Raw genomic sequence first — 12,512 nt, forward strand, 5'->3', positions numbered from 1 at the left:
CTCCTGCGGCTACAATGGGCCAATCAGCACAAGGACTGGCGTGCTGATTGGCAGCATGTTGTGTTTTCTGACGAATCCTGCTTTAATTTGTGGTACCAGGATGGCCGCATTCGTGTCAGACGCTATGCCTGTGAACTCCACCTTCCGGAGTGCATTATCGAACGCCACAGTGGACAAACACCCGGAGTTATGGTCTGGGGTGCCATAGCATATCATGGACGATCTCAATTGCTACGAATTGTGAGTAATCTGAACAACAACCGGTACATTAGGGAAGTTTTACAGCCCCAAGCTGTTCCCTTTCTTCAAGCCTTGCCAGGCGCTGTATTTCAACAATACAATGCCCGCCCTCATATTGCTAGGACTGTTCAATCCTTCCTTGCATTGCGGTAGGTACAGTTTCTTCCTTGACCTGCGTATTCCCCAGATACGTCACCGATTGAACATGTGTGTCATTTCGTCGGTCGGTGCCCCGCTCGTGATCCTCGTCCTGTTGCTTCTACAGACGAACTTTGGGTACGCATACAAAATATATGGAATGCTCTTCCTCAGACAGACATTCAAAATTTGCTTGACTCCATGCCAGATCGTGTAGCAGCGCTTATTGCGGTGCGTGGTGGTTACACAAAATACTGATTTCGATCTCTTGTTATTGTTTGTTTGCTTTGAAAGCTTAATCATTTATTTGTACCACTACCACTAAACTGTGTAGTAAATTTCCTTCAATTATGACGATTCCTTCATGGTGTTGCAATTTTCAGAAACAAAAGTTTAATTTCATGTTTCTATGTCTTATAGATTTTGAGCCGCAAAGCAAAATGTAGCGTAAAGAAAAAAAAATTGAGAAAAAAGTTCGCAAAAAATCATATAAAATTGCAGATAACATATACATACATTCAAAATTCATAAATAAAAAACAAAGCATTTCGAGCATTACTTGGCCCCGAAGAATAAGTTAGGACAATTAGACATAAATGACATGCTTAGAATAGTGAAAAACAATAATCACGAAGATACATTTCCAAACATTGACATTTCATTCCGAATTTTTTTGTCACTCATGATAACTAATTGTAGTAGCGAGCTTTCATTCTCCTGACTAAAATTGATAAAAACGGACTTAAAAAATAGTATGACTCAAGAAAGATGGAGTCATTTGTCAATTATCAGCATTGAATATGATGTCTTACAGGGAATTGATTTTGATGATGAGATAGAAGGCTTCGCCTCTCAAAAAGAGCGAGAAGTATTGCTTCCTTAAATTTTCGTAAAAAATACTGTATTTAAGCTATTATAATTAATTTATATGTTTTTTATTCTTAAAATAAAATAATTTTTAAAAATTATTCAAAATTTTCTTCTTTTTTTTCTAAATTTACTCATAAAGGGCCCCCAAATAATGATGACCCAGGGCCCCTGTAAACATAAAAGCGGCTCTGCAGTTTCAAAAGTTGATTTTATTTTACTTCATTATCATACGCAGCACTTTACTTTAACCTTATCATTTTATTCATTTTCAATAAGAATAAAGATAAAAAAAAAAAAAATCAACAACTATTTCCTTTATGAATCATAATAAACTACATCTGTAAAGAGATAGACAGAACTCACTAACTCATCAAAATCATCATTTTTTTCACATAAAGAATATCACAATTTATCTGAAACTTGATTATTTGCTTTTTTTAAAACTATATTCCACATGAAAATCGACCATTAATATTTAAAAAATTTGAAGAAAATGTTTATTATGCTCATTTTTTTCAAAAAGGCATAAAAATCCCATCCAAGCATGCGCATATGAAAAATACAACAAGCATATGCTGAAAGTGCCAATCTAGTAAACCTAAAGAAACGATTAAAATTAAAACGATAATGACATCAACTAATCAGATGAGTCTATTTATTAAAATGTCGGGCAGCCAAGCATCAGCCTTAAAAAAAAATGTTTCTTTCAAATAAATCGAGAAAGAAAACAGAATGTATACCTATAAATTAAAATAGCTCTTTTATTTTAACTTGAAGAAAACGAGACTCATTTTTATTTTTTAATGTGCATTTACAATTGTAATAAAAATTTGTATAAAGAAATATAAATTTTGGCAATCGTGTTATAATCAAAAACGTCAACAAACAGACAAATCCCTCTGTTACTTCGTAATTTATTATTTCGTATTAGTACTGTTACATTGATTATATTTTAGAAACGAAAAAATAATTGCTTGACTTAATTGACTTTGGTCTTATAATTTTTGAATTTTCCATAATAAGTTATTGGTCTCTTAAAAACGTAAGTTTCGGTATTTGGAATGCATAACGTTAGATGTTACCATCTTCATCAAAGAACTTAAAATATGCAAATAAATTAGTAGGTATTTCTGAGGAAAAAAAATATTTTCCTCTGATTTTTTTAATTATGTTAATAATTATCTTTGTCTCTAGCGTTAAAGAATTTTATTTACCCTACTTGTTTTTTTCCAAGGTGTACAAAAGAAACTAAAATATGTGGAATAAACTGTCTCAAGCTGCTGCCTTAGTCACTGGGGAGACTGAAGAGGTACAATATACCTGCATATCTTTAGAATTTTAATTCTTAGATTGTTGTTCAGCCTCTGATATGTTCTTGCTTATTTTTCCTCTATGATATCGATATTTACTGCACTAGTATGCTTTTTCTTTCTAAAAAGTATCTATCTTTTCTGACAAAGATACCCGTAATTTGTTTCTTAAATATATTCACTTCATACATGAATAATTATTAATAATAAGCATTTATTGATAAAATGGATAATCTAAGAGAGGGTGTGTATGAATATACTACTGTTTCTAACCCAAGAAATTAGAAGTTAATCTATGCATAAATTATCAATTACTTCAGGTCATGAAGTTTAAGATTGGACAATTGAGAGACCAATGACGTGATGATGGCATTGTGGTCAACATTATTTTCAAATTGCCTTTGTTTCCGACACTAGCTAGTCATCCCTCAGTAATTGATCTTTAACTGGGTAAATTTAAAGCTGTTACATGCATAGAACAGAATCCTTCACAATGCCAGTGCAGTTTTTTAAAGAGGACTATTATCGCAGTTTAGCATAACGCAGCGATCTAAAATTAAAAATTGTTGAACAGGAATTCATGCTTCCCAAACTAATGTTTTAAATGTTTATTTTTATGCAATATTTTTATTTTTTACTATTTATTAATGGAAATTTTAATTATCATTTTGAAAAGAAGTACAATAATTTATTTGTTCTTGTTTTCCTTATAAATATTCCTCTTTTGTTATCAATACAAGGTTGGAGAAGTAGCATGTTTATGTTATATATTTAAAATATATTTATATTACTTTTGTATTTAATACTATATATATTTTTTGTAATTTAATAATTAATATTTTTCTTAAATGTTATTCAAGATGTATTAGAGATTAAATATGTTATTATTTTTATTTTTGTGAGATTCCTCTTTTGTTATCAATGCAAGGTTGGAGAAGTAGCTTGTTTATGTTATATATTTTAAAATATATTTATATTACTTTTGTAACTAATACTATATATTTTTTTTGTTATGTTATAATTAATATTTTTCTTAAATGCTATTCAAGATGTATTAGAGATTGATAGACTTAAACTTGTTATTATTTTTATTATTTCATTTATTTTTTGTGAGATTCTTTTAAATGGATTAATAGTTTATGAAGCAACATATGAATTATTTACGTTAGTTAATTTTTCTTATAGATTTTACTTGTAATTCTTTAAAGTCAGTGTAAAAATCTAAAAAATAATGATAATAAAATCAAATTATTTTAATTTGACTTGTTAATAAAATGTGTACAACGTTAGTATATTCAAACTTTAAAATAGTTTATTTTATAAAATTAAGTATGTAAAATTAACTTTGTTAATTTTTATAATGAACAATTCACACGAATTTTGCTTTTATGAATAAAACTTTTAAAATTAAGAAATTTATTTTAAAGTTTAGAAAATGCTTTCTACTTTTGTTAAAACAGCAATCATAAAAAGTGCTATAACCAATTATTAGTAACCAGGCATTTTAATCTCTTAAAGTTTCATACGAAATGTTTGATTTTTTTGTTGTTTATTTTAAATTTTGCCTTTTTACAGGAAAAGGATACTACAAGTGATATTACCTCTGAAGAGAAATTACAGCACCAAGACCTTCTCATTCAACAATTAAAGAATTTAGTTCGAGAAAATGAAAAAAGTTTCCAAGAAAAAACAAAGGAATATGATGTACAGACTTTTTTTTTTTTAATTATTATAAAATTAATTTCATAAATTGTTATTATATAAAATTTTTATTTCTATGAAGTTTTTAATACCCACCATTAAATTGAATATTTAAAGTATGCATACTGCATATGTGTCATGACTTTTATGCATTTTATTTTGGGAGTTCTGCACATAAAATAATTTATTTTGAGCTGGAGTTAAGTAAATCATTTTTCCAAACCTTATAAGATAGGGAAATAATGAAGTGGGAGGAAATATATTCAGAAGTTACTTATTTGCAAAGCAGCTTGAGGTTAAACTTCTTGGAATATAATAAGTATTATCTTGCTTTTTTTTAATATTAATATGCTGTGTAGGAGGTAAAAAATTTCAGAATATATTATCAGCAAAAGCTGAATTCATCATACAGTGTAAAAAATAATGAATCTTGTATTGGGATGTGCTTAAGGTCTTAGCAGCCCTGGGCAAAACATTGAGGCATTTGTTCTTGGTTAATAAAAGAGGCATTGAGGCAGTTATTCATGTTTTGTTTATCAAAGTAGTATTAAACATTGGATTTTTTTAAATTTCAATCAGAATTTTTTAAAACTGTTTTTACCTTTAACGATCAAAACTCTGACAAAGTTTATAAATAGCATTTTAATATTTTTTAACATAATACTGCAACTAAAACTTTTAATACCACTAATAATAAAAAGATTAATATTATTATTAAGTTTTTGCAAACTAATTATTGAATAAATGAAATCAGTTATTATTTTTATTTTATCAAACTCGAAACATTCATGAATTGCAAAGGCGAAAATCCATCTTGTCGAATGAAAAGAGAATTATTTAAGAGCAGAAAACATTTCTAAAAATTAGTTATTCTTGGCAGGACAAGTCTTTAATCTTTACTTATAAGTAGATGCCCTAACTATGTATTTAATAAATTTAAAATTACTTGTATTGAATTAAATGTGTATAAAAATTTAATGAGTATAATTTAAATATGTTTCTTGATTATGAAACAGCAAATTATTTTGCATGCTACATTGAGCACATTAAAATATAAAAATGATATGAAACGAATGATTATAAATTAAAAGTTATATTATTTTCTACATTTGAGCTCTTGTACAAAAAAAATATATATTTCGTTTTTGAATTTAATAATTTATTCCTTAATTCCACAAATAAAACATTTATTACCAAAACAATTTGATATCAATGGTTTATTATCACAGCCTTATGTATAATACATTAGATAATGCTGTAATATATAAATATTTTTTAGAGAACTCTATGATTTAAAAAAATTATGCTAACTCTGCTTTTTTTCTTGATATTTTTCGCAGCAGTTCTTAGGGAATGCCCTCGACACACACTAATAAATCGTCAATAGTTAAAATTTTAATGTAATTAATTTCTATGACTTAAAAGTTCCTTATTGTCATTTTAAAAATTACAATCCAGATATAAAGGAACATTAAGGCACAAAAAAGGAACATTGAAGCGTGAATTAAAATTGAATGCATTTGGAAAGATAATTAGTTATAATCATTTCTTTGAAGCCAAAAAACAGTAAAAATATATCCAAGATTTATGAAATGTATAGAAAAAGTTGTAATATAACTATTAATCAGTCCTGAATTTTAGGCAATTGCCCAGTTTGTCCACCCTTAAGCACAGCTCTGAATTTATAATTGAATATAAAATAATCTTGTGTATTTTTTTCTATGCTTTCTGTATCCAGTTTTTATTCCTCTACCATACAGTTTAATTACTTGTGTATAACTGGATAAAACTTAGTATCAAATGTACACTTACGAAAAAAAACCTAAAGAAACTAAGGACTGTAAAATTCCAGAATAAATTCGAAAGATTGTAAAATTCTAAACTAATGTTATATTTCAACCAGTCAATTATCCACTACTTCTACCTTGGGTGGTAAATAAGTTTATCTAAAACTTATTTACCACTCATATGTAACTAAAAAAAAGCATTTTTTGAGAGAGAATTGTTGATAAAATGTAATAATTCAGAGTTGTTCAAAATGAATGAAATGTGTTCTAGTTGCTTAATTGGTTAATTTTAAATGAAACAGAAACTTACAAAATTATGTTGCATTTGATCTCTAATTTAAGTTTTTTTTTTTACTGCATGTTTTTATTGTGGTAATATATGTTTTCTTGATCAGATTCATTAAATTTTGTTTCAGGAACTATCCACAAAGTTTGATAAATTTAAATTGCAATCTAAAGCAAAAATCACTCATTTATCAAAGCAGATTAAAGACCAAGATAAAACACTTAAAGTAAGTGACTTATCATTTTTGCACATTTTGATTTAAATTGAATGATACTGAACTTATACTGTTAAGTTCCAATAAATTTGTTTTCGTAAAAGTATGATGTAATATTTTTTTTATACTTAAATTAAGAAGTTGTGTGAGTTGAGAAAAAAGATATTTTGACAAATAAAAATTATGCTTATGAAAAATTTTAATTTTTTATTTTTAGTTATTATTTATGTGTGACTGTTATTCAGGGTTAACACAATAGCAGCATAATCAGAAGTCATATAAATGGAAAAAAAGGGTTCTCTAAACAAATCAGCTAAACATAAAGTTCAATGTGCTCCATAATTTGCTTTTTATGTTTAATATTTTTTTTTGTTTAATTTGCACTGTATTTTTCTAAGTTTTGTAATCAGCAGTATTTCACCTTTCAGCTGCGAGATTTAAGGTCAAGTAGATGTCAGTAAAAAACTCAATGTTGAATCACAATAGATGATTAATATTTATTTAACATACATCAAGTAGAGAAGAGTTTATTTAATTTTATGTATTTAAGTAACAGTAGTTATAAATGTAAAAAGTAGGTATTGTGGTTGAGTGGTAGTGCTTCACGCTTCCATGCCTCAGGTCCAGTGTCCTCCTTGGATCGTGCAAGGTTAACTTAGCCTTTCATCCCTACAATGGGTCAATAAAAAGTACCAAGCATACTTGGACATTGAACAGTTGCTCCTGCACCCCAGAGCCTAAGGTCAAACAAACTGAGATGGTAGTTCATAGGCTGTCATGCCACTGAGTTAAGTTTTAGTATTCTAGTAAAAGTAAAATTAGTAAATGAAAAAAATTAAAAATTGTTTGAAATTAAAAATAGTTAGATTTAAACGAAAAATCTAATAACATTTCAACTTGATGATTACTAGTGCAGAACAAGGATCTAGACAATGCCTCAGATTCAGAATCAGCAGCACCTCAACTGATAAAAAAGCACATTATTACATAATATCATAAATTACTTTATTTAAAATTTTTTGATTTATTGATAACTGTTCAAAATTTATTGATAACTGTTGTAAAATATAAGACATATTATCTTGTCCTTGCCTTTTCAAATCTAGTTTGTTTTTTGCCTAATTTCTCTTGCGAGTTATGTTGAAATGTCTCTTTAGAAACTTTTTATACATTAAAGTCAAAAAATTAATTAATTAGATAAGTTTTATCTATCCAGATTAAATTTTATAGATGATTATTATTTTACATTTTTAAAGTTTTTATAAAACTCTATTAATTTAAGAAAGAGGATTGTGACTTTGATGATGCATCAAGTTCTGACTCGTCGGATAGGAGTCATCGCGGCAAAGTTCTCCTCTTAAAAAAGCAGCTTGATCAAGCCAAACAGCATCTTGAGAAAAAAGAAGAAGAATCCAAGTCTACCATCTCTAGTTATGAGAGAAGAATCAGTGATCTGGAATCACAGTTAAATGAGAAAAATATTTTAATATCTTCAATTGCTGATTCTAATATGTCAATGCAACAAAAAACAGCTGATAGTTCACCAAAAGTGAGTAACAACTTTATTATTATTATTTTTTTCAGTTTAGGACACAATTTCCTTGAAAAACAAAACATTTACTTATAATATTTATCAACAAATGGATATAAAATTGTATTAATCACCCCCTTGATTAAAATATTTTTTCTTGATAACTGTTTTAAAATAATACACATCTAATATCTCTAAGTAAAATTTTAGAATTCCAAAGCAAAAATTTGTATATGCCCTTTATTCTGATTTCATCTTTTACGGAACTGTTTTAAGTATTAAAAAACAACATTTTTACCAAATAAAGAATTATAATCATATTTTAACTATCAACCAAATTGTGCTAAATGTCTGCAGTTGAGTAAATGCTTGCAACTTGTGAGTTAAAGAGATTCTGAGCTCATAAATCCACTGCCTATGTGTTAAAGAACTCACTTTTGTAGGAATAAGAGTACTGAATGTTTAAAGGGATCATGTGTTGGCGACTGTTTTTCCAAGTTGTTGCTAACACGAACATGGGTTCTTATAACCCATAAGTACCAAATTTTAATATTGTTCTGCAGTGTCGAAAAATATTAATTTTTATCAATATATTGTTAAATTTTTTCTAAAAAATTAGACTCATTTATATTATTTTTACTCTAGTTGAATGCCTTTTTTTCATACAAAGTGGAAAAAAAAGTAAGCAATCGATATATCAGTGCTGAACAATACTACAAAATCTTGCACAAAACTGAAATTTTTAGACAAACTGTTATGGACAAATAATTATGGACTTATGTTTAGATCACTCAGGCAGACAGACTGATAAACTCTTCATTTTATTTTAATAGATTAGTCAATATTTTTGTTTCCTAAATAAAATTTATCAAGACTCACAATAATATTGTACTCAATATCTGTGTGATATGTTATCAATAATGAACTAATTCAATATATATTTTCATCATTAACACTCATCATCATTTCATCATGTTCACAATATTGTCATATTTTATACACCTTCGTGTATTTTTGGCAACCGGTGACCTGTATAAACCAGATTAGGGTGTTATTCTTATGTATTGGAAAATTTAGCTTCATGGTTCGTATAACCAATACTAAATAGAATTTTTTTTAGACGTTTAACAATTTGTAAAAATAACAGTGGATTTTTTTTGTAATCGACTATGTATTCATCTTTTAGGAGCAGTAAATCATCTTTTCCTTATTCCAGCATCATGAAAGCCAGATTTGTTTGACAGAATACACTTCACCGACATTTACTGGAGTGTAACTGAAAATCTGCTTTTTGTTAGCAGTATTAGTTATGATATTGTACTTAATTGCTTTCTCTTTTCTAAATTTATCATATCAAGTTTATAAAACTCATTTTATAAGTGTATTTGATCGTCAATTTTTGCAACAGCTATATCTGAATTACTGTGGTATAAAAACCTGCTCAAATTTCTAAAAGAAATAATACTAATATTTTTAAGTAGCTCATTTTTTTATTATTTTTCTTTTTTGTTATCAGAAAGATTCTAATGTCCAAGAAATGTATGCACAGATAGTTTACAAAGATTCCAAAATATTGGATCTGAATAATCAAATAATGGAATTAGAAAAGAAAATTATGGATTTGCAAGAAAACATTAAGGAAAAGGATGAGGTTTTGCAGCAACGAAATAGAGCAGTTCAAGTAGGAATTCTTTTCTGTGTTGTGTGTGTTTTTTGTAATGAAATAATAAATTGAATTAAAGGACAAAAATAAACTTGAGCTTCCATATTTCGTTTCTTTAAAAAATACTGTGTTTTGAACATATGTCATGTTTTTCTTTTGATTGGAATAACTTGTTGTTTTCTCCTGATTGGGTCTTTTACAAGGTTTTTATGCTTTTGGGAAAACCTGATATACTTAAAAAAATTTAATAGAGTTCAGCTGTAAAATCATAAGCCAAAATAAAAATTATTTGATCAGTTTGTAACTAATAACAATTATAACCTTGATATCAATGTTTAATTTCTTTTTAATTAAAACTCTCAACAATTATGTCAAATTAATTTTGCAGTGGTTTATTTCAAAGAAACTTCAAAAGTAAAACCTCTTTTTAGGACGTAAAGGTTTTATGTATTATTCTTTAAGCTGTACAGACTATTAATGCTTTATTTATCACTTAATAATTATTTTATAAACATATTCAGATTCAATAAATCATGCTTATTATAAAATAGTTTTTTTTAAAAATTACCTTAATGTATTCAATTTTATTGTTATTTATTAGTTAAACAGTATTCTTTTTGCTATATGTAAGGAAATGTTATACATTACATTTGTCTCTAATCCCAATCTTTAATTCATAATTTTTTCTTTATCTTTAATCAATTAATATTTTGTAAACAATTATTCAATCTTTCTAGTAAAAGTAACTAAGCAAGCATTATTATTTGATTAGTTTTATTCTTAATAAGTTGTTCAAGTTCATTGTTATCATTTGTAATGCTCTAGTAGATCAGTTGATAAAATAAATATTAGTAACTTGTTTTATTCAGTATTAAAAAAATTATTTATTTTAATTTTATTTAAAACAAAATTTTTAGATGTTTTATCAGGTGTTCCTTGTTTAAGGATTTTTCTTAAATCATAATTTTTTTTATGTCATCTATCTTATACTACGACACATTTATGACACAGGCAGAAATTTTATAGCCTAATAAAATTGCATCATTTATTCTACTCTTTTGAGTAGTCAATATTGGCCAGTAATAGGCTGTATTTGTGTAAACATGTTATCAAAATACCAATCGGTTTAAGTCGCAAAAGTTAAAACTATTGTTCTATGATTTTTGTTCACAGTAAGTTGATATTTTTATTCAGTATGTTTACACTTTTTTCATGTTTTTATTTAATTATTGCTTATTATTTACAAAGCTATTTGCTTGAATTGATTAATACTGTGCTTGCAAAGTTTTATATTAAATTTTGCAAACATTATAAAATCTGATTAAAAAAATTATCCATAAGGCATTAAAATGAGATAACCTCTATCAGAAACACTTTTAAAATGCAGCGCTATCATAAAAACCACTGTAAAAACAAAGATAATATACAAAAGCGAAACAGAAAAAATAAAAACCCATCTTAATTTTTGAAAAATAATTTTAAAGCTAAACATTTCAGTTTTCCAATCAATTATTGCATTTTTAAGAAAAAGTAAAAATTAAAATCTGTTGGAAATTCTCTTAATTACTGCATCATAATAAAAATGTTTTTAAGAACCTAACTGTTTTTAAAAAAGAAAAAGCTAGTCAAAAATCAAAACAAACGTAATTTTTGATTTTTAATTGAAAAATTTTTTATGCTAAAAATCTTTTATTTAACTTTTTCACATTGCCAAATTCGTAGAAAAAAGTGATCATAAAAGAGTAACATTCATTACAAATGCTCTTTAAAAAATTGCTATTGTAATAAAAATGCTGATAGAAAGAAAAGATAAGAAATGAAATCAAAAGTGTAATAGAAAAAATTGTTCATAGTTATATGAAATATAACTTTAACGTGAAGAATCACAGTTTTCTATGTTACTATTTATCTGTCTTACTGTACAAGAAAAAAATGACAATAAAAGAATAAAGTCTATTGGAAATGATCCATTCACATGTTTCACTTTAGTTAAACAGAAATACAAACAAAAACGAAGCAAAAAAAGATAAGTTCTCCATTTTTAAAGCAATAAGTGTTAATAAAATGATAAAATTGACTTACCTCAAGGTAATTAAAAAAAAGAAAATCATTATTACAAAACTTATGATTCAGTATCAAGTAATCTAGTTTCAATTCTTCAAATTGCACTTTTCCATGTGTCTTTCAAAACATAAGTTAACAAGTATGTATAACAAATATGTGTAAAAACTATTTCTAATAATGTATTGTAAAAAATATGATTTTATACTATTCTTTATTAAATCTATTAAAATTTCCCCCAAAATATACTTTGTCGAAAAATAATATTTTCAATGATACTTTGCCGAATATTCGGTTGGACATTTGGCCAAACAGCCAACCCAATATTTGGCAAAAAGGCCAACCCAATATTTGGCAAAAAGGCCGAATATTTAATACATCCCTAATTTTTTAGCCCATGTTTGTTATATCAACTATAGATATTGTCACTTCAATTTTACATTCATTCAGTTTTGGAAAGAAAGAAAAACTTTCCTAAATATTTTTTCATTCCTGCCAACTTATACAACTTTTATTTTGTAATTGTTACGAAAATTTAATCATTTTTACAATTTGACGCACATAATCCATTTTCCATAATTTTTTTCTTCTTATTTATAAAGAAATATCAGTCTGGGTTAATTTTTTTTCATGTTTTTTAACCTCATTTTTTTTTTTGGTTAACCTCAAAGATTTTGTTTTGATGTTTCATTTTTTTTTGTCTTTCTTCTC

At 26.7% G+C, this 12,512-nt stretch overlaps 1 protein-coding gene across 1 annotated transcript in view; it reads left to right on the plus strand.

Moving 5' to 3' along the window:
• The first annotated feature begins 2,030 nt into the window (after positions 1-2,030).
• The window catches only part of LOC107452936 (uncharacterized), a 34,243-nt gene continuing 23,761 nt past the window's right edge, over positions 2,031-12,512 (plus strand). The window contains exons 1-6 of the mRNA XM_043055417.2: positions 2,031-2,368; positions 2,483-2,557; positions 4,134-4,262; positions 6,463-6,558; positions 7,829-8,095; positions 9,594-9,758. Coding sequence (XP_042911351.1) covers positions 2,504-2,557; positions 4,134-4,262; positions 6,463-6,558; positions 7,829-8,095; positions 9,594-9,758 — 711 coding nt within the window. The 5' untranslated portion in view covers positions 2,031-2,368; positions 2,483-2,503. The remainder of the gene's footprint in view (positions 2,369-2,482; positions 2,558-4,133; positions 4,263-6,462; positions 6,559-7,828; positions 8,096-9,593; positions 9,759-12,512) is intronic.

The sequence above is a fragment of the Parasteatoda tepidariorum genome, chromosome 4 (genome assembly GCF_043381705.1).
Source record: "Parasteatoda tepidariorum isolate YZ-2023 chromosome 4, CAS_Ptep_4.0, whole genome shotgun sequence".
Classification (NCBI taxonomy): domain Eukaryota; kingdom Metazoa; phylum Arthropoda; class Arachnida; order Araneae; family Theridiidae; genus Parasteatoda; species Parasteatoda tepidariorum.